The following is a 27,681-nucleotide window of genomic DNA, read 5'->3' as shown; positions in this document are numbered from 1 at the left end:
CTTGAAGACACCAAGCTTCCATTGCTAGCCATGATGAGCTTGTCTTTACTTTCCATGCTGACCAGCTTCCTTGGGGCTCCAGTTTCAGTGAGATCCATGGCAATGTCTCCCAAACTTCTTGCTGTGGTTATTTTGGCCTTCAGATAGAAGATAAGGTAGATGGTAAGAAAAGAAACTTAAGTAGAAACAGATATCATATCTGCAATTACTTTAGAATAAAACATCGTTATCATAAAAACAAAGCAGCCACGCCACTGGCTTTCTAAATTTATCAGTAATGAACATTAATGCTGCTAATGCTAACATACTCACTTTACTCTGCTTGCGGTCCAGGTAGAACTGGTGTTGGCTGATTGCCATCACCCAGATGGTTTTGATCAAAGAGTGGCTGGCATACCACGTGTGGATGACTTGACCAGACTGACCAAATGTGCGTCTAGATGCTGTCCTTCTGTGGATTAGCACACACGCACACTGAAGTCATTCAAGATGCATTTGATACTATATTGTGTCAATAAAATTAAGATGTTGGTTTTTGTACTAGACATTTACATAGGATTTAAATAGGATTCAGATATCAACCACTACTTTAATGTTAGTTTATAAATGCATCTGTTCTACACAAGAATGGTTTATGCACTGTAAAGTGTCAAGGAGATATTTATCCTGATCTGACCATTTAAATGTACTTTCATTGGTGTAACCAAGTAGTCAGATTGATTCAGACATCAAAAATATTTTTTACTAAATTAAATGAGATTCAGCCACATGGTAAACGTTTTTAGTATTGCTCATAAAAATGTTTCAGTGTATAAAGACTGACTATGTATATACTTGTTGACTAAGCTTCTATGGTAGGTTGGTACACTGCGGTGTAATGTGGTGATATCATCTTTGTGTACAGAGCAAACCAAACCTGTTTTACTACTACAACACAGAGTGAGCGATCGCCTTATTGCTGCAGTTCAGCACTGAAAACACAGCAGCTACATCAAAAGGCTTTGCATCACTAACTTTTAATTAGTCAATGTATCAAAAAGCAGTGTCCTACAATCTGAGAGCACTGGAGTGTGAAGTACAGAAATGCAGGACTTCTGGTCTTTAACTAAGAACAAACCAGAAATGGTGTTTGAGTGTAAGCAAGTATGTGCTAAGTACTACAGTCTGTCTCATGGAGATTTCTGACATAACAAAGGTATACTAATGCTCGACTCCGTGTCAAATTGTCTCATCCACTAACCTTTTTGGGTCGCTGACCTCTACGGCAAACTTCTTTTCACGGAAATACAAGTTCTCAAGCTGTTTCCACTGAAAGAGCTACAAAGAGAAATTACATGTGTTTTAGACAGGAACTATACCAGGAACATGGTTACAGGAATTATATGTTGTCATGAAAATAATGCCACAATCATGTTAACATGTATAATGTTTACATTTTGCGGCTGTACTTTTAAAACAGTGTGTATTTTAATGTTTATGGACTGGCCCCATTCACTTCCACTGGAAGTGATTTACTGTAACTGCAATTTTTTTTTTTTTTTTTTTTAAATAAACAAGCGACGATTCAAAAGTATTTTCAATGGTAAATCAACATTATGCTTCAAATGCTGTCAATTGAGCTAAACTTGTATTGAACATTGACCATTTAAATCCTTGTACTTCAGCACCTCCTCTATATAGTATTGTACTTATCTGTCAAATCATATAAACAGTGTTGGGAGGGAAAATACTACTATTGTCATCCTTGACACACTATTCCCTGGAATCAGTCACAAAATATCACTAGATCGGTCTTAATATTGGCAATTAGCTGGAAGCACAGGACAGCTGCATCAGGTATGAAGCCAATAAAAGCATAGTTGCCCCTACAATAGAAGCACCACAGAAGCAAAGCTTCCACTGAGCTACCAACTTATCAAATTTGCCCTAAAGGGAGCGAACTAAAAACTGGTTTGTGGATAAAGCATGGCAAAGCATCTGTCGCTGAGAGAAAAGGCATTGAGAGAGCTTTTCCCCAGAGTTCAGTCACAGCTCTCTGCGGCTTAGGGCAGGGAAAGTACAATATCCATCTATTATCAGTGTATGGGGGTGAGGATTTTTCTGGAATGTTAATAAACATTCCCCACCAGGTACTACTAGAAAGCAGCTTGGAGAAATACATCTGTATTTAGAGGAACAGTACAATCTGATCATGGAAATCATACGGCACTTTTGACTCTCTAGAGCAGATTAAAAAGAAGTTTCAAACAAATCCCGACAGTCATATTTAATGACAACAATATTAATGATTCAGTCACTACTTAAGTAATCACAAACTGGATCTTACCAGAAATGAGAAAGTCAGTAAATCCCTGGATAGCAGGACAGTTTCAGTAAACTCATGTTCTAAAGTTTCCCACAGGGTTGTGGCTTCCTTTAACAATACTCTCTTGTCTGCTTTCGAAGAGACCAAAAGGTGTTGCAAGAGTTTCATGTGAGTGAGCCCCGCCCCTTCCCTCCCCCTTCCTGTGACATCACTAGTGCCCTTACCACCTTGAGCTAGACAACCTCTCTTCAATCACTTGTCTTTCCTTTTCCGTGATACCAAATACGCCAACATCTTCCTGACATTTTTTTCACTTTGCTGGTGTGATTAGACCTTTAAAGCACCATTCATTTTCTTCTGTCACCTCCATTCTACTCTGATACTTAATTACCATCCTTGTCAAACCAGACAAACAGGTTACACACACTGAAATACACACTCAGAATGGCATGCCACCTCTCGTTTTCTTGGGAGGGAATTCAGTGCATGTGACATTCTGCACACCTTTCAATAGCTACTCATTAATCCGTGAGCTCCATTTCCTGGTGTGACTCTATGTGTCATGTCTTTACAGTATGAATTGTAATCCAACTCTTGTTGGTCAGAATGCTTTGCTCCCCAACTCCCGTAACCTTCCCAGGGCAAATATGTGAGGAATCTACTACTTTCTTTTAATCATTAATGACTGGCCATGGGACTCTTCACCTTCTGGAGAAAATAGCATACCTCTAAATGGCTGTTTCTATTTGACAACAGAGAATATCTCACTGCCTATCAGAGAACATGAAACATCCTTGGCCTGTATTTGCAGAAATAAATAAAATACTGATACAGTAATAGTAGCAGTATTTTGCAGTCATGCAGTAATTTCATTAAAGAACATGCTATAACAATGTGTTTCTTGTGACACTGAAATGGCTAAATCTGCACTTAAAGTGCAGAATCAGCAAATCACACCACAAAAAGGACTTGGTGAGATAAATGTATTTTCAACAATGTACTAATCCTCAACATAAGGCATTCATAATGCAGATTGAGACAAGCTATATCAGCATAATTCTTTTAGACAAAGTCAATTAAATAACAACTAGATAAGTCTTAAGAAAAACAGATAGCATGCAATTGGAAAGACAATGAGAGCAATCTTCAACACCTCCTTTTGTCTGCGTCTGATAAGAGACAGCAAATCTGCCATATAATGTCTACCCTATAAAATACAAAAATCAGCAATAAATAATAAATAAAAATAATTTAATGTTACATTTTTGTTACAGAGACCCAAGCACTGACATTGACAATATATTTTCTTTTTTGCCTTAAACATGTTTTTAGGAAACAGTCTTTTAAGGATGCATATTTTATTTTGGGGGGAATTATGTGGGACTTCATATTTCAATGTAATCTATGGGACAATTTTGATTAAGATAATTTTTGCATTGAGGTGACTACTGTGTGACTTTAGCAAATTGTGACATTCAATATGCAAATTTTTCCCTACCAAAACTGTTGTTTTGATACAATTCAGAGTGTCAGCTACTATTATGTGTAGTTTTGTTTTTACCATTTTAATAAAAAACAGGTATTGTTTAATTGCTGTAAACAAACCTCACAATTTTGCTACACTGGGTTTTTGAGAGTTTTTTTCAACATACAAAATGTTTTTAAACATAATGCTTTATAAAACAATTCTTAAATGTTCTTAAGGACCAAAGTCTGCACAAGATATATTTGAAAGCATCACTGATACTGATTTTATTGTAACATTAGTGATACTAATTACCACCAGAGTTTTGTTTTAGCACCAGTATGAACACGTGCAGTTTAACTGCTATTAACAAAACTAAAAAACAGTGCATACACAAATGGCATGCGTAAAAGTAGTGTTTTATAATATTACACACTACATTATGATAAGGCACAGAAGAAATAAGTAAAGAACATAGACACACCCTCAACCAAGATTCATCACTTGATCTTCAAGGTATATAGAACATAAAAAATATCATTAAAAAAAACAAGTATAGATCTGATGATAATACTAACTGAAGTATAAGTGTAACTCTTCTGAACACAACCAATTCTTCTAAAAGTAAGGTCAGAAAATCGGGTAAATTATTAGAAATGTAGAAAAAGAAACAAAGGCCACAAAAGACACCACCAATACACATGATATAAATGATGTGCATGGAAATGAGCATACTGTAAGTGTAAAGTGCTACCTTCTACAAAAACTTGTAAGAGAGAACATGTAACAGTACTGGTGCTAAAATAAAATAAGCTTGTTGAAAAATACCAATATTGTCAGACATGGTCTCAAAATCTCTCTGATGAATCTATGATTTGTCATCACCAAATTTACAGACAGTTCAGAAGCAACTGTAAACTCTGAATTATGACTCAAGCATATTCTGCCTCCTTTGTTCTTAAAAAAAAAAAAAAAAACATACTCCTCTCTCACACATAAAAACATGCAAAAACCCTGTGGAAGTACTTCATATTCACAAAAACAACTTGATTTTTACATGTTCTAAAGAAAATTAGTGGTGAGTGGTGCATCTCTGCCAAAATGCTACAGCAGGGTGTTACTTACTATGGTGGTCTCTATGTTATTCTGATCCCTAGATATGACTCTGGTCCCTCCTTCAATGTAAGTGTATGAGATTTCTTAGTCTGTTTTATCATCCTAATGATGCCTTTACATTTCCTTTATCTCCATATACATTGTAAAATGTCCAAGTGATAAAACACACAATAGTAGAATATTTTTACAAGTTTTCTACATTAAAAATGTCAAGATTATTAACAGGCCATGAAATTAAGCATGCTTAGATCTTTTAGAATCTTCCCTTTACTAAAGTGATTCTAAAGATCATTTAACAAATATGACATATAATTGGGGACAGATCAATGGCTGGGGTTGTAATTTTCAAAATACCTGTATCGACAAATCAAGAAACAATACAAAAATAAGCAACATTTACTGCTTTCATAGGGCATTGCTTCAGAGCCCGGGAAACTTTGGACAGAAAGTTCCAAAGCTTTAAATTCTGAAGACCCTCAGAAGCTCTTGCATGGGGAAGAGTTACGGCCGCCAAACCCCCTCAATATTCTCTATAGCCCCCCTGCTAAGCTAATTGTGTTTTATTGCTTGATGAATTGTCTGGCCTGAGAGAAATGCACAATGATAGGGAGATTTGCATAATGACTTTGGCATGCTGGAATAACATTGGGGGGCGGGCAGATACAAAGACTGCCCTCCTTGGCAGGAAGCACAATCAATACTGGCAAGATGACGGGTTGCACTCTGACAGGGCCTAGTTTACTTTTAAAAAGAGTGTAGTGGGAAGAGAGAAGACAGACAGAAAAGGGGAGGGAGAAAAAAGGGAGAAGGAAGAAGAGAGGGAGATGACCAGATTTACAGTTAGAATACTCCTAAAAAAGTACCACTGTATTACTATGTTTTTGGACATTTACCATGGTAACACCATTGTATTCTAAAAAGAGAACCATGTAAATAGCACAGTATGTAAATATGATAATTATTCTTTATAGTGGTCGAACGATATATCAGCGAGGCCGATAAATCGGCTGATTTTCTGACTTTTTTTAATTATCGCATCGGCCAATACATTTTCCCATTGGTCCGATTTGTTTCTTGAGGGAGTTGAGAATCGCCTGCTTGCATGTGAAGCGATTGAGACATGTAAACGACCAGTCCCGGTTCGTTTTGTTGTTACTTGCCATCGTGTTACTATAATAATAGTCCGGTGTGCAACACAGTGTTATTTAAACGGTCTGCATATAATGTTAAAGTGCTCGCCTATTTCATTCTCCCTCTCTCTCCTCAATCATTAAACTTGTAACTTTTAACTGTCTTGTCTAATGATAAAAGGCAAATATCAATAAAAATTATATTATATACCATCTGCAAATATGCAGATACCTCATTTAAACAGATGTTATTCACGAACTTCAAAATCCAGTGTTTTCTTCCCACTGAGCGCTCATCTAATATCTTCCTCTGAAGTGCGTATTATATCAGCCAAAATTAAAACTTAAGGATCAGGATTAAAATTTCCTCTAACTCACAAATCATAACGGTCAGTCCGTAAGAATACAAACAAACTGTAAGGACATTGCTGCACTTTGCTAGTTTTAACACTTTTTAACACTTTTAAACACTTTTAATGACATAAACCGGGTGAGATTCGATACACTCTGTTCCATAACTGTTCAAGAAGGATAATATGTCCAAGAATTCAAAATCCTCGGGCTCTGGAGACATTAAAAGACACTTACGTGCTCAAACTGACACCCCCGATCAGGCCGCGAGCCTGGAAGTTGGAGAGGTGCGGGAAATGCGGCGAGAGATGCTGAACATGTCGGCAATGCTGACTTGGAGGATCTTGCTGTGATACGTCGATCGATCACTGCCATGAAGGTGAAGTTCTCTGATGTGGTTACAAGAGTGGGGGATGTCGAGAAATGGATCGATTATCTGGAGTCATCAGAGAGGGAATTATCTGCTAATCCGCTAGTGACCAAGGTGGATTTGGAGCATGTCTGGGAGAAGTTGGAGGACATGAAGGACCGTAGCCAGTGGAATAACGTCCGTATTGTCAGAATTCCAGAGGCTGAAGAGGGTCAGGATATGGTGAAATTCCTGGATGGGTTCCTTCCGAATCTGCTCGACATATCAGGCCATAAGCTGGAAATCAAGTGAGCTCACAGCGTTCCTTCTCAGAGATCCGCAGAGGGAGACAGGCCTGATCAATTCTGGCCAAATTTCTGAGATCACCCAATAAAGATCTTGTGTTACGCGAGGTGAGGAGTAAAGGAAGGCTTTCTTGGATGAACCACAGCATTTCTTGTTCCCAGACTTTGTGAATTCGACAAGAGAGAAACGTGATCGATTCAAGGAATGCAAGAAACTTTTACATCAATGGAAGGTCACTTTTGCACTGATATTCCCGGGCAAATTGAGAATAGATGCTAAGGATGGCCGTAAAACATTCACATGCCCACAGCAAGCGATGTCCTTCATAAATCAATGGAGTAAGTCATCTTGTAGTACTCACATTGCAACCGAGTGGACCAGCTCACTGAACATTCACTTGACTGTTCGAGAAAACGGAGCGCTTTTTTTTTGTGCTGGTTTCAGCAATCTCCTTAGTTGTTTTATTTGCTTGATGAAGGCCAATAATTTGCCCCCTATGAAATACAGAAACAACTTTTCCCCGACCATGGGATACGTCTTCCGACATGGTTGTTTAAGAAATGAAAAGCTACACACTGCATCATTTAGGATTAAATGAATTGTTGCCAGCTGAAACATATTAATCACTGCAATAATGATCCAATCATAGGCTCTTAAGTATCTGTTTATTTAAATACAAACGGCGAATTTTTTTTTTCTGGACAGGCAGTGTATTATGGTACATATCAAAGTACCATGGCATCACCATGCATTTGGACATGGTAGTTCCATGTTTTTTATTTTAGATATTTATCATGGTAATACCAATGTATTCTTTGAAGCACCATGGCATATCAAATAAATACCATGGTATTTTAATATGGTAATCAGTAAGTACTAGGTATGCACCGATATGGAATTTCTGGGCTGATACCGATAATTCACAGCTCATTGTGGCCCATACCGATATTTAAAAAAAAAGTTTTTATTTTTAATCCTTTAACCTGGAACTGCTAGCTAATTCATTAAAAGCTTCTTATTTGAAAATATGTGTCATGTAAAAGCTTGGAATTTGGACTTGCTGCTATTTAAGTGTTGGCTGATTTAACATGAACCAGAAATGTGCCTATAAATTCTGATTTCAAACTTAACACACATTGCTGTTAATGTTTTCAGTCTAGCCGGTCACTGCTGTGCAATTATTTGAATGAGTTTCAGCAAACTGCAATATACCCACAACACTAATAAAACAAAACAATGAAATGGTAAACCTTTCGTGGCTTGAGCTTGTCTTGGAGGTCGTACTGGCCGATGCCTTTGTAGCTGATCCCCAACCACCACGGTATGTCCTGTTTATCCTGTTTATTATTATACCACACACATTTTACTAGTATTAACCATAAATCAAAATAAGGTCCTATTAATTATGATAGCATCAGTATTTATCATCTACGTCCTTCTTTAAATAGTTCCAATTTCCTAAAAAAAAAAAAAAAAACAACATGAAAAAATCAAACCACATACCTTTACTTTGTAGTAATGAACTCCATATGCAGGTAAGGATTCCACTAAGGTAAGATACCTGTTGATAAAAAGTTACAACAGTCCATTGAATAACAGTACAGAACAGAGAAAGCCAGTTTTTTTTTTTTTTTTTACTTTTACAAAAACAAGGTGTAAGGACATATAAACCCTAGTAAATCATCTATTAAATGTCGCTGACAGTAATCCTAAAAAGATTTTTTTCTGTGCTTTCACAGTGGGCGACAGTGTCAATATAACAATACAGGGACACAAATTGAGCTAACAAAAATGACCTTGTCTCATCCCAATGAGCTAAAAATAAAGTGGAACAGTGTGGTTAGGTTTGCTGAAAGCAGTCACTTTAAGTAATGTGCTCTAATTAATTATGCAATTTTGCCCTTCTACAAACAACTGCAGTAGTGATCAGGTAGGACAACAGGCTCAGACTCACAGATCCCACAGTCAAGTTTTGCTACAGTTTATGTCAGGCAGATAAATTATTAGTGTGCTTACCGTACAATGGCCTGTCCACGACTGAGTCCCTTCAGCTTTCTGTAATGTTCGATTACTTTATCTTCACTAGATGGCAAGGGAGAGAGAGAGAGAGAGAGAGAGAGAGAGAGAGAGAAAATGTTACCATCCAAACTAGAAAAATAAACAGCAATTGAGTACAAGACCAATGTGTGTTTGTGCCATTTAAATGACGGGGCTAGTTAGACTATTAACTAGACAGATATTAAGCCAGGTGCACCCATGTGTGAAATGCCATCTGGCTGGCTGTCCCGTGAATCACACACTGTTCGTAGCAATTATCCTAATAACCTTTTCTATATCCACACAGATTTTAACTTAAGAATTAATTTATGTCCACCATTACAAGGAAGCTACATAAAAGGAAATAAATACTACAGATGAATATTGCAGAAAACTTGTTGGAATAACATTAATATACAGTATATATGTAGACAATTTTGTTTAATATATTTAATCAACAGCACACGCATACACAGCTTTCTCTACCCTCACTTGCACAGCTGTCTCTTAAACACTTGCACTAACACAGCTGTTTCCTCACTCATACACACTTCAATAATTGCTGTCTGTTCACTGATTTCAATCGAACAGCTCCTCGCACTAAATACCCATTGAATAAAGCTGCCACATCAATCCATTTTAAGGTGGCAGACATCAACAACCAAATGTCTAGGGTTACAGAAGCCACAGGGCAAGTCTAACTAACAAGCAAGTTAATTAACAAGACTTGCTTGAAATGGAGCTTGTTGTAGCCTAAGCACACCACACGTGGCTACAGCTTCCAGCTTTTGAATTTTCGAATGAAATCAAAAAGCATCCTATTTACTTTCTTAAAAATGTCCTTGGTCTTGCTGTGCACGATTGATCAGTGGATGTTATTTTAAAGAATAATAATTAAAAAATAAATAAATTTCATAGCATCAAAATGTAACATCAAGTCAGGTCTTACCAAAATGCTAAGGATGGGTGCTCCTTCAAAACTGCAGTGGGAAAAGCAGGAAGCTTCTTTAAGTCTGATCTTGTGCTTTCATCACTAAAAAAAAAAAAAAAGTGTACAAAAATATATGTTTTGTATTAAAATACTCCATTAAATCATTATCATGCAGCCTGGCTACAGTTTATTTACACTGTATACAAGTTATATTAGCAATATTATAGTTAGTACTTTTAAAGTACAATAGATAACATGCGCTCAATCAGGAATGTATAAAAACATCCCAGTCTTGCTTGGTCAAAACCACAAGCTGTGATTTAAAAGATAGTGAAGTTTGTTTGAGAAGAGCAGATTTCATCCCCCTTCCCCATCATGAAAGTTGTTTTTGATGTTTGAAGGGCACATGGGTTTTTATCTTTCATTCTCTTGCTGGAATCCATTTAGATATAGGGGATCCCTATTGTAAACAATGCAATACTCTTAAATAAACCTTAATGATAATTACCATTTTAAACCAATGGTTGTTTATGTTATAAGTAATTATAAGATACATGTTAATTATTAGTGGTATAAATTACAATTAAGTTTTTTATTGCTTAGCCTATCTAAAGAATTAGGGATTTGAACAAACCTGTAAACCTAAGCTAAACATTGGGGCATAACTCGTCCTGCATTGTTTGTGCTTCAGATATGAAAGATAGCTACAATTATGTCACTTGTTTTGGAAAGGTGTCACTTTTTTAAGTTAGTACTTTTCTGAGACATTCAGTTTTCACCTGTGGGATGATAAAACAAGAAGAAAAGTTTCATAGACTTAAACTGAAGGAGGAACACAAACTACACTCACTAAGCACTTTATTAGGAACACTTTGGTCCTGATAAAGTGCCCGACGTGGTCTTCTGCTGTTGTAGCCCATCCGCCTCAAGGTTCAATGTGCAATCTGAGATGCTTTTCCTGCCACATCAATTGTACAGAGTGGTTATCTGAGTTACCATAGCCTTTCTGTCAGCTCTAAACAGTTTGGCCATTCTCCGCTGGCCTCTCTCATCAACAAGACATTTCCATCCGCAGAAGTGTCGCTCATTGGATTTTTTTTGTTTTTGGTAACATTCAGACTGTTGTGCATGAAAATCCCAGGAGACAGCAATTACAGAAATACTCAAACCAGCCTGTCTGGCACCAACAATCATGCCATGGTCGAAGTCACTAAGATAACAATTTCTCCCCATTCTGATGGTTGATGTGAACATTAACTGAAGCTCCTGACCCGTATCTGCCTGATTTTATGCATTGCACTGCTGCCACATGATTGGCTGATTAGATAATCACATGAATAAGTAGGTGTACAGGTGTTTCTAATACGTTTCTCATTGAGCTTGTGGTAGGGCTCTTTTGACTTAGGCCAGAAAGAAAACACCCAGAACACCATTGCAACCACCAAGCAACACACCAAAAACCACACAGCACAACATGGCAACTTGATAGCAACATCCTGGCAACCTCCCAGAACACCCTAACATCATGGCGGCAAATTGTAACACTCACTAAGAGTTCGCAGTTAACAAACATACAGTTGTGCTCAAAAGTTTGCATACCCTTGGAGAATTGGTAATATATGTACCATTTTTAAAGAAAACATGAGTGAGCAGGCAAAACACATTTCTTTTATTTCTTATGGGATTCATATTCAACTGTAGGTTATAACAGAATGGCACAATCATAAAACAAAACATGGCAACAAAGAAAAAAATGAAATGACCCCTATTCAAAAGTCTGCATACCCTTAGTTCTTAATACTGTGTATTGCCCCCTTTAGCATCAATGACAGTGTGCAGTCTTTTGTAATAGTTGTCTATGAGGCCCCAAATTCTTGCAGGTGGTATAACTGCCCATTCGTCTTGGCAAAATGCCTCCAGGTCATGCAAAGTCTTTGTTCGTCTTGCATGAACCGCACGTTTGAGATCTCCCCAGAGTGGCTCGATGATATTAAGGTCAGGAGACTGTGATGGCCACTACAGAACGTTTACCTTTTTCTGCTGTAACCACTGGAGGGTCAACTTGGCCTTGTGCTTATGGTCATTGTCGTGCTGGAAAGTCCAAGAGCGTCCCATGCGCAGCTTTCGTGCAGAAGAATGCAAATTGTCTGCCAGTATTTTCTGATAACATGCTGCATTCATTTTGCCATCAATTTTCACAAGATTCCCCCGTGCCTTTAGAGCTCACACCCCCAAAACATCAGTGAGCCACCACCATGCTTCACAGTGGGGATGGTATTCTCTTCACTATAGGCCTTGTTCACCCCTCTCCAAACATAGCGCTTATGGTTGTGACCATAAAGCTATATTTTGGTCTCGTCACTCCAAATTACAGTGTGCCAGAAGCTGTGAGGCATGTCAAGGTATTGTTGGGCATATTGTAACCGGGCTTTTTTGTGGCATTGGCGCAGTAAAGGCTTCTTTCTGGCAACTCAACCATGCAGCTAATTTTTGTTCAAGTATCTTCATATTGTGCTCCTTGAAACAACCACACCATCTGTTTACAGAGCAGCCTGTATTTCTCCTGAGGTTACCTGTGAGTTTTTCTTTGTATCCCAAACAATTCTTCTGGCAGTTGTGGCTGAAATCTTTCTTGGTCTACCTGACCTTGGCTTGGTATCAAGAGATCCCTGAATTTTCCCCTTCTTAATAAGTGATTGAACAGTACTAACTGGCATTTTCAAGGCTTTGGATATCTTTTTATATCCTTTTCCATCTTTATAAAGTTCCATTACCTTGTTTCGCAGGTCTTTTGACAGTTCTTTTCTTCTCCCCATGGCTCAGTATCTAGCCTGCTCAGTGCATCCACGTGAGAGCTAACAAACACATTGACTATTTATACACAGGCACTTATTGCAATTTAAAAAGCCACAGGTGTGGGAAATTAACCTTTAATTGCCATTTAAACCTGTGTGTGTCGCCTTATGTGTCTGTAACAAGGACAAACATTCAAGGGTATGTAAACTTTTGATCAGGGCCATTAGGGTGATTTCTGTTATCATTATGATTTAAAAAGGAGCCAAACAACTATGTGATAATAAACGGCTTCATATCACTATCCTTAAATAAAAAGAATATATATATATATATATATATATATATATATATATATATATATATATATTTATTTTTTGCATGATCAGTCATTTTCAAAATCAATGCCAAAATGTCACATTTCTGCCAGGGTATGCAAACATTTGAACACAACTGTATAGCCCAAGTAATTTACAACAGAGATGTCCCAAGTACGACTACAGATTAAAGCTGAATCTAATACTTTTGCTAATAGCATCTTATCTCTCTGAATAAAGCATGCAATAATTCAATGTCAAAGTCTGTGATAACACCAACTATGAGTCACCCAGAATATACAGGTGCACCAAAGTCCCTTTAAATTAAAGCAAGTTCACACAGCACAGCTTGGGATGGCATTTCATTGAACTACTATGCAAGCTAACTGTAGAAAGTCTAGCTGGCACCATCACGATAGAAGAAAGACACAACATTTGAATTACAAATCTGGATAGTGGTGTCCTAGGCCTAGCAAACCCTCATTGCACTGGTTTCCAGACATCTGATGTTACTGAACAAACTTCAATCAGATCTTTTCCAAAACTGTGTTGGTGACGTGGGCCACATTGTTTTAACAGGAAATAATTACTCAGAAAACAAAGGAGCATAAACTGATCTAATATTCTGAACACCATAAAACCACAACATCTGAGTCAGAGTACTTTGAAAATTAATTGAAAAGGAAAGGAAACAGGTTACAGAATTAATAACAAATGTACAACAGAGCAGCAACCTCTCTAGCTCTGCTTATCAGACCATTAATACCTTGCTTGACTAAACAGCACAAGCCTATATTACCTGACACTACTCACTTCCCAAGCCAGTAGTTTTGCAGTTCAGCGATTTATGATAAGTTGGATGGTATAAATCTAGTTGGCGCCCTGAGACCGCAATGCCCTGTCAGCAATCTGGAATTGATTATACTGTCTGTACTATCAAATAGTTGGCAAAGAAGGGCGGGCAAACACTTAACCCAGCATTTTAAGCAACGCATGGAGGACATGCAGTCGTGTGTCAGCTTTTTTAGGCATTCAACTACCTAACTGAAAGGAAATTGGTATGAAATAGGTCATTTGATGTCAACATCCTTGAACTGAAGATGACAAATTTTAGATGACTTTTGCTTAGAATTCAGGTTCAATAGGATCAAATAAGATATTATGGGTCCTATTTTAAGCGTGCAAGCATTAAGCACAGCGCAATGCCTTAACTCATAAGCGCAAAGTCAATGGGCATGGCCATGAAGTGTTGCTCTATTCGTGCAAGCGTGCGTTAAGTCTAAGCGCTAGTGGGTTTGGCGAAATCGCGCACAAGCTAATAGGGTCAATGGAGGTTCTTCTCCAGCACCATCTCCGTCATATTATACAGCCCATTCCCTGTCAAGCACCAGCAACAAAGACAGTACATTCATAAGAAGCTGGTATTGTAAATGGACTGTATGTAATGAATTGGAAGAATAAAAATATGGGTTTACATTATTTTGTGCATCCTTGTTAAATGGGACACGTTCTTTTTATAGGCATGAAAAATGTGGTTCAGGATATGGATGTAAGCTCCATTAAATTACAGAGAATGTTAGTATTATTAATCATTTTCATCTACTGACACACAAGTCATGTCTAGTATTAACAGTGATTTTAACTTCACTTCTACCGATCACATTTTTTTGAAAACTTGTATTAATTTATTGAAATACGATAAAATGTATCCAAAAATATTTCTAAATTCAAATTACACTTCAAACGAAACGAAAATATAATCAAAATAATGAAGTGGTCAAAAAAATCATAGCAAATCCAAGCATTTTACTCTCTCCTACTTCCACCGGCCCCTTTTGCAGTGACTTAAAGATAACAATAAAAATAATAATAATAATTTAAAAATAAACCATGACCTCTAGAAACTATAACACAAATCTCATAATTTTTTGTTTAAATAAACGGCTTCAATAGTGATCATCAATGACATTATTTGATGTTCTGTATTTTCAGAATTTGGACATGAACTTTATTACCACCTGCTGGTGGAATCTCCAAACTGCAAATGCAGGAACTGAATTTGGACATGCGCTGAGTTAAGAGGTGGTATTGAAACATCTTAGCGCAATGACATATTTCCCGGGAAAATAGCAAATTGCGCTTTGTGCCACTTCATTTACATACAATACATTCACAGTTTGCACGCCTACACCCACAGTAGCGCAAACACTCCCACCCACGGCCATTTGCGCTGGCATGAAAATTCCACTTAGAATTAGCGCTCTCACCAAAATTGGATAAGACCTTGCGCACGGTCGTAGTGTGTAGTGCTGCACTTTGCACACTCATTAAAACAGAGCCCTATGAGTGCAAAATCATCATAATATCGTTTAAAGGGATAGTTCACCCAAAAATGTACATTGTTATCATTTACTCACACTTTTGTCATTCCAAACAACTGACTTTTTAGAAGAATATCTTGGCCACAGTTTTCCATATACTGAAAGAGGACGGGCTGTCAAGCTCAAAACATTTTTGTAAAAAAGCATTAAAAAACAACAACTTGTGTGCTATATTTCAAGCGTGCGAGAAAAGGACTGAAATTGAAGACATTATTCACTGATAACCTTCCTTTCAGAAAGCTGTCAACTGCTCAGTAGGGCTGCAACTAACGATTATTTTGATAATAGATTAATCTAACGATTATTAGAACGATTATTTGACTATTATTGCAACGATTAATCATTAGCTCTTAACCGATTATTTAGCTTGTGCCCCGACTTAAAAGGTTGTATTTAACATGCTTACTAACAATAAAGAGGACAAAATCATGACACTGAATTAAAGGGAAAAAATACTTTAAGTTTAATTCAGTAAAGAAATTCACTGCAAAAATCCTATTGTTATCAAGTGTTTTTGTCTTGTTTTCCATTTAAAATGGACTAAAAATCCTTAAAACAAGATACATTTACTTGAGAAGCAACAAATAAGATTTTTAGACTTGCTTCAAGAGAATGTATCTTAAATATAAGTGTATTTTGTATATAAGTGTATTTTTTTCACTTGGTTATACTTCTGTAAAGACAAAATATACTTTTATTCAAGATCTACAGTGGATATAAAAAGTCTACACACCCCTGTTAAAACAGCAGGTTTTTGTGTTGTAGATAAATCATATCAGAATGTTTGCACCTTTAATGTAAAAATTACAACCTATGCAATGCCACTGAAAAACAAAGTGACACATTTCAGAGAAAAAAATAAAAATAAATTAGAATAACCTAACTGCATAAGTGTGCACATCCCTGAACTAATACTTAGTTGATGCACCCTTTGATTTTATTACAGCACTCAGTCTGTTTGGATAAGAGTCTATTAGCTTGGCACATCTTGAATTGGAAATATTTTCCCCACTCTTCTTTGCAAAAACACTCCAGATCTGTCAAATTGCCAGGGCATCTCCTGTGTACAGCCCTCTTCAGGTCCCCCCACAGATTTTCTATAGGATTCAGGTCTGGGCTCTGGCTGGGCCATTCCAAACATTAATCTTTTTTTGCTGAAGCTATTCTTTTGTTGATTTGGATGTGTGCATTGCTTCACTGTCATGCTGAAATATGAAAGATCTCTTCATTTTCAGCTTTCAAGCAGACCCAGAAGTTTCTGTGCCAAAACTGACTGGTACTTGGAGCTATTCATGATTCCCTCCACCTTCACTAAAGCCCCAGTTCCAGCTGAAGAAAAGCAGCCCCAAAGCATGATGCTGCCACCACCATGCTTCACCGTGGGTATGGTGTTCTTATGCTGATGTGCTGTGTTGTTTTTGCGCCGAACATACCTTTTACAATTTTGGGCAAAAAGTTCAATCTTGGTCTCATCAGACCATAACACATTTTTCCACATGGTTTTGGGAGACTGGCTCTAGGTTTTTGTCAGGCTTGGATGTTTTTTTTCCTTCAGAATAGGCTTGGTCTTGCCACCCTGCACCATAGCCCAGACAGGTGAAGAATATGGCAGATAGTTGTCACATGTAGGGAGAAACCAGTACTTGCCAGAAAGAGCCGCAGCTCCTTTAATGTTGCTTTAGGCCTCGACAGCCTCCCTGACCAGTTTTCTCTTTGTCTTCTCATCAGTTTTGGAGGGACGTCCTGTTCTTGATAATGTCACTGTTGTGCCATACTTTCTGTGACCCCATGGCTCTTGTAGTAGCATGCAACCAAGAAGATGTCAGAAAATTCCAACAAGAACAGTTGAGATTTATTTGGAATTAATCAGTCACTTCAGGTGAAGACAGGTGTGTACTATTTCACATGAGCTTGACAATTTTTTTTATTGTCAATGTTGTCGATAACGTAGACAACTTGTTTCAGTCCTACTGCTCAGTGAGTTAAACTTGACAATCAGAACAGTCCGACTCATGAACGAATCATTCAGACTTGTTTATGAGCCACAACAAACGTTACATTGAAAAGATCTCAAAAGAATGATTCGTTTACGATTTTTTTAACAACGACTGCAACTCTCACACAAAGCAATAAGTTGTTAGAACCACTTAAGATAATTTTATACTGCGCTTGCATCTTTTTGAATCTTTAAAAAAAATAAATAAATAAATAAAATAAAAGCTTCAGATCCCATTCCCTTGAATTCCTTTAGGTCCTCAGAATTGCTCTAGGTCCTCATGGTGGCGTAGTGACTCGCCTCAATCCGGGTGGCGGAGGATGAATCTCAGTTGCCTCCGCGTCTGAGACAGTCAATCCGCGCATCTTATCATGCGCCTTGTTGAGTGCGTTACCACGGAGACCTAGCGTGTGTGGAGGCTTCACGCTATTCTCCGTGGCATCCACGCACAACTCACCGCTGAGAGTGAGAACCACATTATGGTGACCACGAGGAGGTTAACACAATGTGACTCTACCCGCCCTAGCAACCGGGCCAATTGGTTGCTTAGGAAGCCTGACTGGAGTCACTCAGCACACCCTGGATTGGAACTTGCGACTCCAGGTGTGGTTATCAGCGTCTTTGCTTGCTGAGCTACCCAGGCCCCTCCCTCCCCCCCCCAAAATTTAACTATTTATTTAATATTGTTTGTAATAATCCAATGCTTGCACACAAAAAAATAAGACTTATTTAAATTATCAAAATTCCACCAAACTGAATTAAGCATTTTTTTTTTTTAATTAATCAAAACTAAATATTTTATGTTTAATCAATTTAGTTTGGTTAAACATTAAACAATTCAATTTGATGGAAGTTTGTTATGAAATTTAAATGTGTAAATCTTAAAATGGCTATTTTTTGTTTGTTTGTTTTTTTGTGTGAGGTTCCATTAAAAATGACACCACTTCCTAGACTTGCCATATTCGCTCTAGTGAACGTAGACATAAGTGAGGATCTTATAGGGAGAACCCCTGCCTGGTTGCTTAGGACATAAATCTGCAGACAGATGACATTAGCATCCTGCTTGACGCCCTATCGTCTGCCAACAGGAGATGTCTCCACACCCTTACGCCTTACATCTACCTACTCTTAAAGGAGTAAGTTTATATGGAAAGAAGTGGGGGTCTTCTTAACTTCCTGAATAAACTTAAGAGCCAGTTTTACCTAAATGCAACAGCTCAAGCTTTATGAGATCTGGGAGCATTCATCCACATTGAGCTAACAGAAACAAGAGGAAGAGAAGGTCTGAGGGTTTCACTGTAAGTCCACTTAAACTATGAGAGGACGCTATCAGTACTGATATACTGCTACAAGAACTGTTGCTGACCGTACTGCTTAATTATCTGCCAGCTAATAGTAAAGGGTATAGCAGCTATAAAATGTGAACTGACATGACACAGCAATATCTTCGACCAAAAAAATAAAAATTGTACATGCATGGGACAGTTAGAAAAAACTAGAGGTCGACCGATATATCGGATTTACAGATTAATCGGGTTCAATAGTTGCATTTTTTAACCATTGGCTATCGGAAAAAATCAACTCCGATAATTATTTTTGGACTAATTCCTCTGTGGCCAGCGCTGGAGGGTTCTACAGTCAGAACTCCTCTGTTCTACAGTATAACGCCGCCCTCTAGGGTTTAAATGAAAAACAATCAATGACTCCTCGTGGAGTTTGTTGTGCAAGGTGACTTGGCTATTTATAGAGACGGACACTTCAAAAGTGGGTTTAGAACATCGACAGAAAAAACCCAAGGTATGTATACAATACATGGTACTATTACTGTCATGGTACAATAAATCAGTCATTTAACACAACCAAAGGTGGACTGATAATTAATTTGTTGTATAACTAATCGTTGCACTGGAGAATTGCATTGCCGACAAGGTGGAGAGACGATAACATTAGCTGTTCAAATGGTTAGAACAATGTTACAGTCAAGGATGGAAACTGCTTACTTTTCCTCTAAATACGCTGTTCCCTTATGATTAAGTACACTTGACATTGCAGGGCTCAACAATAAGGACTGCCCGATGGCCCAGGGCCAGTGTGAGAGAGATTCGGGCCAGTTGCTAGAACTGTCACTTGCCCGATCGGGCCAGTGCTGCATTTATAACATTAGTGCAAGCAAACAACAAGTGAGAGAGCACAAATATTACACAGAGCGAACAAAGTCTTCTAACCAAGGAGCAAGCGTGAGTATATTTATCTTGCAAAGATACGAGAGCGCATTATACTTGACGCGCCAAGGCACAGTCATGTGCACGAACAAGATCGTGCAGACACCGAGCGCACTCTCCTCGCTCTTTTCCAAGTGTCTTAGCCGCAGCTATTACCAATGTGTAGAAAGAAAAAAAACACTTAATGAATTTCGTAGTGGGATTTAACGTCTTGTGCAACATTTTAAGTATCCCCGCACATTCCGTGTTCACAGTGCGCGAAATCCCCACATTTTTAGTTTTTACATGTTGGTGAAAAGCAGTAATCCACACATTGGAACACAAAAAATCAACAGTTTCATTCTATAGGACTGAAAATCCATGTCTCTCCGTGCATATGTCTCCGTGCAGCATAGCTGTTTAACATGCATGCTCTCTCGTAAAGGGACAGAGCGCTAGTTTTATTCCCACTGTAAAAAAAAAAAAAAAAAAAAAGCATATTTTCTCTCATTAATTCGCCTTTAGAGATGAAGCGCCGAATGAGACGTAATAAACTTTGTTAAACCCCAGTTATACATGTGTCTGGAAATCACGAGCTGCTCAGAATCCAAAATTTAAGTATAGATTGAATTAGGTTAATTTCAAAATGTAATCATTAATTTGACATTATAATGCTGTTTGATATGAAAAGAAATAAAATCACTATGGCTATTAGGCTATTATTATCAGAGCTGTTCAGCTGCAGGGTGAAGATGAATATTTAAAACAGTCTACTTCATATCATCCTCATGAAACACCAGTTACATGTCTAATTTCTGGACCGTACAGGTATTTTTGTTTTTATGCTTTGTGCATCAGTCAGTGTTGGTCTTTAGGTTGTCTGATTTCATGTTATATACACATTCTTAATTCACAGATTAGGCCTAATATCTCCCTAATGTATATTACACATCACAACCGATTTGGTAGCAAGTCTATTCTCAGGGATTCATATGTTTATTACATTCAGCCAATAATCACATCATTAACTCAGTGATTAAATCTTTGATCCTGTGTGTGAATACACTACACATGGCCAAATGTTGCATTACAGCATGACTAAATGGGTGACCGAAAACCCATCTTCTGCACAACAGAACTCTTCACTTAAAAACTCATGTGTAAATGGCAGGACGGCTGAGGTTAATATGATGTATTTATGAATTTATATCTGTAAAGCGCTTATATGGGATTACATAAGGCATAAATCATATTTTGCAAATTATAAATGTGATTCAGTTTGGGGGACATTGTCTTAAAAACATAATATATGTAAAAAATAATTATCTTTGGACACATTTTAGAGCCATGATGGTTAAAAACAGCTATTTATCATTTTTGTGTTGGGGCCAGTGAAAATTTTGGCAGGACCAGTAAAAATCTGAAGCACTGGCCCAACCGGGCCAGTAGAAAAAATCCTTAGCGTTGAGCCCTGCATTGCATAAGGAAGCTAACACTATGGGAAGTGTCCTTCTATATAACCTAGTTGAAACCTTTCTACAATAATGGCAACTCTAAAATTGGCTATGGTGTTAGGCGCGAAGCTTTCCGGTATAAAAGCGGGCGCACAAACACCATTCCTCAGAATTTTCTTCCTTTAAGACAGTGATTCATCTCTCGTCTAGAAGCCTTCTACTACTTTGCCATAGACATCCACGAGTCAGCGGGCGGAATCTTCACAGCAAAGAGAAGACTCTCTGTTCCCCTGCAGTGTTCCGGCAAACATTTACTCTGCCTCGCCACTTGACACGTTGCTGGTGAATGGCGCTTCAGCATCCTGATTCCCCGCAGCGCTTCGGCAGGAGTTTAAAAAAAAACTGAATGACTTTTATTTAAGAATAATGATCATATGAAGCCATTTATTATCACATAGTTGTTTGGCTCCTTTTTAAATCATAATGATAACAGAAATCACCCAAATGGCCCTGATCAAAAGTTTACATACCCTTGAATGTTTGGCCTCGTTATAGACACATAAGGTGACACACACAGATTTAAATGGCAATTAAAGGTTAATTTTCCACACCTGTGGCTTTTAAAATTGCAATTATTGTCTGTGTATAAATAGTCAATGTGTTTGTTAGCTCTCACGTGGATGCACTGAGCAGGCTAGATACTGAGCCATAGGGAGCAGAAAAGAACTGTCAAAAGACCTGCGTAACAAGGTAATGGAACTTTATAAAGATGGAAAAGGATATAAAAAGATATCCAAAGCCTTGAAAATGCCAGTCAGTACTGTTCAATCACTTATTAAGAAGTGGAAAATTCAGAGATCTCTTGATACCAAGCCAAGGTCAGGTAGACCAAGAAAGATTTCAGCCACAACTGCCAGAAGAAAAACCCACAGGTAACCTCAGGAGAAATACAGGCTGCTCTGGAAAAAGATGGTGTGGTTGTTTCAAGGAGCACAATATGACGATACTTGAACAAAAATGAGCTGCATGGTCGAGTTGCCAGAAAGAAGCCTTTACTGCGCCAATGCCACAAAAAAGCCCGGTTACAATATGTCCGACAACACCTTGACACGCCTCACAGCTTCTGGCACACTGTCATTTGGAGTGACGAGACCAAAATATAGCTTTATGGTCACAACCATAAGCGCTATGTTTGGAGAGGGGTCAACAAGGCCTATAGTGAAAAGAATACCATCCCCACTGTGAAGCATGGTGGTGGCTCACTGATGTTTTGGGGGTGTGTGAGCTCTAAAGGCACGGGAATCTTGTGAAAATTTATGGCAAGATGAATGCAGCATGTTATCAGAAAATACTGGCAGACAATTTGCATTCTTCTGCATGAAAGCTGCACATGGGATGCTTTTGGACTATCCAGCATGACAATGACCCTAAGCACAAGGCCAAGTTGACCCTCCAGTGGTTACAGCAGAAAAAGGTAAACGTTCTGGAGTGGCCATCACAGTCTCCTGACCTTAATATCATCGAGCCACTCTGGGGAGATCTCAAACGTGCGGTTCATGCAAGACGACCAAAGACTTTGCAAGATCTGGAGGCATTTTGCCAAGACGAATGGGCAGCTATACCACCTGCAAGAATTTGGGGCCTCATAGACAACTATTACAAAAGACTGCATGCTGTCATTGATGCTAAAGGGGGCAATACACAGTATTAAGAACTAAGGGTATGCAGACTTTTGAACAGGGGTCATTTCATTTTTTTCTTTGTTGACATGTTTTGTTTTATGATTGTGCCATTCTGTTATAAACTGCAGCTGAATATGAATCCCATAAGAAATAAAAGAAATGTGTTTTGCCTGCTCACTCATGTTTTCTTTAAAAATGGTACATTATATTACCAATTCTCCAAGGGTATGCAAAATGTTGAGCACAATTGTATGTGTATATACACACACACACACACACACACACACACACAGGTGGACAAAAGTGTGGAATAATGTACAGATTTTGCTGTTATGGAAAGAAATTGGTACTTTTATTCACCAAAGTGGCATTCAACTGATTACAATGTTAATAACGTGAAAATTTACTATTACAATTAGATTATTTTTTTCAGAAATTCTTAAACTACTTCAAAGAGCTCTCATCAAATAATCCTCCACGTGCAGCAATGTCTCTTTATGTCCTTCTTAGTATCAGTCAAATGCTGACCATTAAATTAAAGAATAAATAAAAGAAATAGCTAAATAAACATCAGTACTGTTTAGTATCAGTCAAATGCTGACCATTAAAATAAAGAATAAATAAAAATCAAATAAATAGCTAAATAAACATCAGTACTGTTTAGTATCAGTCAAATGCTGACCATTAAAATAAAGAATAAATAAAAATAAAATAAATAGCTAAATAAACATCAGTACTGTTTAGTATCAGTCAAATGCTGACCATTAAAATAGAGAATAAATAAAAATAAAATAAATAGTTAAATAAACATCAGTACTACTGTTTAGTATCAGTCAAATGCTGACTATATTAATACTGCCGAGACAAGAGATAAACAGCGGCAGCGGTGTTACACCGTATTCTGCTATACAAGTTCAGGGGAAACTTTCAACGGTGGAAAACAAAACTTTTATTATTACATTTATTAAATGACACGACTGGAATTGTTCGGTTGAAGGGGGCACCAAACTGTGAATCCTGAACAAAACAGTTTGGTTAATACATGTTTACTCATTAGCTTTCACTCAGCTGACAACAATGAAAGTAGCTATGTAATTGCAAAAAGATGCTCTGATGTTTTCCCCTTCAATCTGCTACAATACTGACTGCACTGACAAACTATAGCTGGCTAACAGCAAACAGACATGAGTGACATAGTTGTCAGGGACAAGGTTAATGTTATATTAGTTATATTGAAAAGGGTGGGGTCATTGTTTATTAAGTTTCCAGTATGTATTTTACAGACTAGTTAGCATCTTACCGACACACAGCTCAACTCCGCCCTGTCTGCAGAGTCACCATCAGTTCAGAGTCAGCTCTGTAAACAATGGAGTCGGAGCGCGCTCTGCTGGACAAACTACATTATGACACCAATTCTAAAGCATTGTTTTCTGCATTATATGTTCTGAAAAAAAGTTTTCATATTGGCGCATATCGGTAAAATATACGCCAATACATCGGTGAAAGGCTAATGTCGGCTGACCGATATATTGGTCGGGCACTAGTACTGAGTCATGAGGGAACGTCTCAGTTACGTATGTAACCTCGGTAACCTGAGACAAAGGGAACGACACTGCATAAGCTGGCCGCAATACAGACTCAGAGTTCTTTGAGGTGCGAGCGATGCGCTCTTGTCTCTCAGTCAGAAAATTCAGAGGAATGGTGTTTGCATGCCCACTTTTATATCGGACTTAAACACCATAGCTAATTTTAGAATGGGCATTATTGTAGAAAGGTTTCAACTAGGTTGTACAGAAGGGCACTCCCCATAGCGTCAGCTTCTTGATGCAATGTCTCATTCCCTTCATCTCAGGGAACCGAGGTTACATATGTAACAGAGATGTTTTGAAGAAAAAAAAAAGTCACTTATGAATTCGTGCAGATCCATTGAGTTTTTTCCCCGGGGTTGAGGATTGTCCAAATTGTTCCTGTCAGGTTATAAACATGAGCGCTCCGAAGAGGTTTTGTTTCTAATTATCAGTAGAAAATCAACCATTAATGCCAACCTTATATAAATATACTGCATGAGTTTTTGATTTTGTTCAGCCGTTTGCTTGCTTTAGAAGACCATGGGCTAGCAAATTACACTGCATGAATGCACGCGCACAGGAACAGTTTTAGTTTTCCCTTTCATAGTTTTTTGCATAAAAAAGTTTCCCAAACTTTCTCCATTCTGACAAAATGAACTTCTGTCCAAGCTTCCTAATTTTATGGCGTAGTTATGTACAAAAAAACAACAACAATAACAACAAAAACAACATAAGAGCATAGTAAAATATATACGTCTGAAATATAAATGTGTTTTTCATGAGGACACATAATATATACAATGCCATTCTAAAATTACCTTTAAAAAGACAGGACTTGAGCTGATTTTATTTCTTTCCCTTTTCTCTCTCCTTTTCTTGTATATCATTCATAGATTTAATAATAATGCTAAAATACATTAATAACTATTGTCAGTGGTGATGAAGCATGATATTTGGCTTTATAAGGCAGTGTTTTATGTACTGCTGAACAACAAACATTTGACCTGTAATATATTCATTAATATTTCCATTAATTTCAGATGACAAAGGCTCTGAAGAAGGTACCAGTGAGAGAGAAATGTATAAAGTATTGCAATTGAAAGTGATACTTACTAAAGATCAGCACTATATAATTCATTGAGTGGAAAGTCTTCATTCATATTTTAAATTGTAAAAACTATTGGCTGATTAATCGGCTATCAGCCTGTTTTACCTCCTTAGTTATCGGTATCGGCAAAACCCACTATCGGTCAACCTCTAGAATAAACACCCTCTTTTAGATACAACTCACAGTGCTTCAACAATCTATCAACACCACCTTACATAATCTTATGTGCTTGTGTGTACAAAACTCAACGCTATGATGTTAGGGTGTTCTGGGTATTTGCCAGGGCTTTGCTAAACGTTGCTAAGGTGTTCCGAATGGTTGTTATAGAGTTGCTATGAGCTACTAGGGTGCAATGAGGGGTTGCTATGATACTGTCATCCCTGGATACAGCCTTCAATTTAAGTGTATGGGATTTATTTGCCCATTATCGTTCAACAGGGGAAAATCGTAAGTCCGCTCACTTAGAAAAGTAAAAGCACACATCTCTCCATATCAAGCTACACAACTTCAAGCATTATTTCTATCTGTAGTGCAAATGTGTGGGACAAGATATGCACAAGTCTGATCCTTAGGGTATGGGGTCTTCATATTATGAATTATGGAATAATATAAGACTATAGGTTTAACCTTGTGCGACCCCGCGTAGACATGTGGACATTGTATTTTGGCTTCGCTATACCCAACGCATAATGTAAATTAATTTAAACTGACTGATGTCAGTTCAGAAGACTCTGGGCTGTCAGTAAAGGGTTGAACTTTCAACATACGGAGTCATGTAAAAAAACAACATTGCGCCGATCACAGCTTTGTCTTTGGGAGAAACTCCAACAAAACTGGTAAGAAACCTAATTAAGTTTTTACATTGAAACCTGTTTGAGTCGAAAGATGAGAGTCTCTAGTTTTATCCGATATGCCATTTTTAAAATTTGAGCGATTTCTCGCGAAACGCCATTCTGCAAAACACAATGTACACTAGTGTGTACTTTTGCACATTTTTTCCTTAGAAATCCTATATTTACATCGAGAATCAATGGGTTCATCCAAAAGCTGAAAAATATTGCTTTCAGAGGCTTCATATGAAGTTAGGATGAAAATAAGGTGAATTTCGAAAGGTTTAGAGACCAGTGCAGACAGACAGCACACTGGAGGTTAAGTCATTCACTAATTAGGGAGCATCCTATAATTTTCCTATGCAGCTACGTGCATTCAATCCAGACTTCCTATAAAAAGTTCAGTTTAAGGCTGTAGATGATGTTTGGACCACTCAGCATGTTTGGCAGACATGGGACAATGTTAATCAGCATATAGATTCAGAATTTAAAATGTACCATTATATTTTAACATGGATGGCATTGATTGGATAATGCTGACCATTACTTTGAATCAGAATTAATTACGCTAATTTCTGATGTAATATCTGTTACCTTTCAAAAACATGAATAACCAACACTCCTGGAAACATAAACAATTTGATTACAAACATCTGACTTTCTATAGACTGATATTATTATCATTATTGAACTTAATCCTGCTGTCCACATATGTTGCCATCAATATTTAGCAAAACCTTTTGCTCTATATTTTATTTATTTATTTTTGCATGTTTATTAGGTGCTACAAGTTACAAATCAAAAAGGGAAATGGAAAACGCAAACAGCAGTCACGCTCGGGTCTCAGGAGGCTAAAGTTGTTGATTATAAGTATTTAAACAATATATATGCTAATTTTATTGTGAAATATTTGACGGTCGCTGCAGGGCTCATTTGGCGTGCTTTGTTTGCCGTAATTCTCTGATCGTTGGATCATTTTCCTTCAGGATCATGGGTAGTGTTGTTCATCACCAGAAAATCTGATATTAAACATGCTTCTTTTTTTTTTTTTTAATTAAGATTAAAAAAAGATTTGACTGACGGCTTCCCTAGAAGCATATATCATCGCAACAACCTAAGAGCTCACTGTAGGTTTGTCTTTAAAGGTTTGTAAGTTACTGTTAAAAATCTATTCCCCTATGCAGAAAATGCATGGTATTTTTACTTCCGGAACCAGACCGTTTCGCTCTGTAATGCATGTTATAAACATGTTGTCTGTCTTCTTTAACAAGTTCCCCTTTGCTAGTGTGCAGACTAAACAAAAGCAGTTGTAAAGTACACAGAGTTACAAGGGCTAATTGCATACACCTCTGTTGTCATAC

At 37.6% G+C, this 27,681-nt stretch overlaps 1 protein-coding gene across 2 annotated transcripts in view; it reads right to left on the bottom strand.

Moving 5' to 3' along the window:
- The window catches only part of LOC127445876 (FERM domain-containing protein 4B-like), a 51,434-nt gene that overhangs the window by 9,870 nt on the left and 13,883 nt on the right, over window positions 1–27,681 (bottom strand). For both annotated transcript variants that reach the window (XM_051706323.1, XM_051706324.1), the window contains exons 8-14: window positions 10,009–10,092; window positions 9,039–9,104; window positions 8,526–8,583; window positions 8,273–8,359; window positions 1,241–1,317; window positions 313–451; window positions 2–137 (exon numbers count right to left, since the gene is read on the bottom strand). In XM_051706323.1, the coding sequence (XP_051562283.1) occupies window positions 2–137; window positions 313–451; window positions 1,241–1,317; window positions 8,273–8,359; window positions 8,526–8,583; window positions 9,039–9,104; window positions 10,009–10,092 (647 nt within the window). The remainder of the gene's footprint in view (window position 1; window positions 138–312; window positions 452–1,240; window positions 1,318–8,272; window positions 8,360–8,525; window positions 8,584–9,038; window positions 9,105–10,008; window positions 10,093–27,681) is intronic.

The sequence above is a fragment of the Myxocyprinus asiaticus genome, chromosome 9 (genome assembly GCF_019703515.2).
Source record: "Myxocyprinus asiaticus isolate MX2 ecotype Aquarium Trade chromosome 9, UBuf_Myxa_2, whole genome shotgun sequence".
Lineage (NCBI taxonomy): Eukaryota > Metazoa > Chordata > Actinopteri > Cypriniformes > Catostomidae > Myxocyprinus > Myxocyprinus asiaticus.
This window is presented reverse-complemented; position numbering and strand designations above follow the sequence as displayed.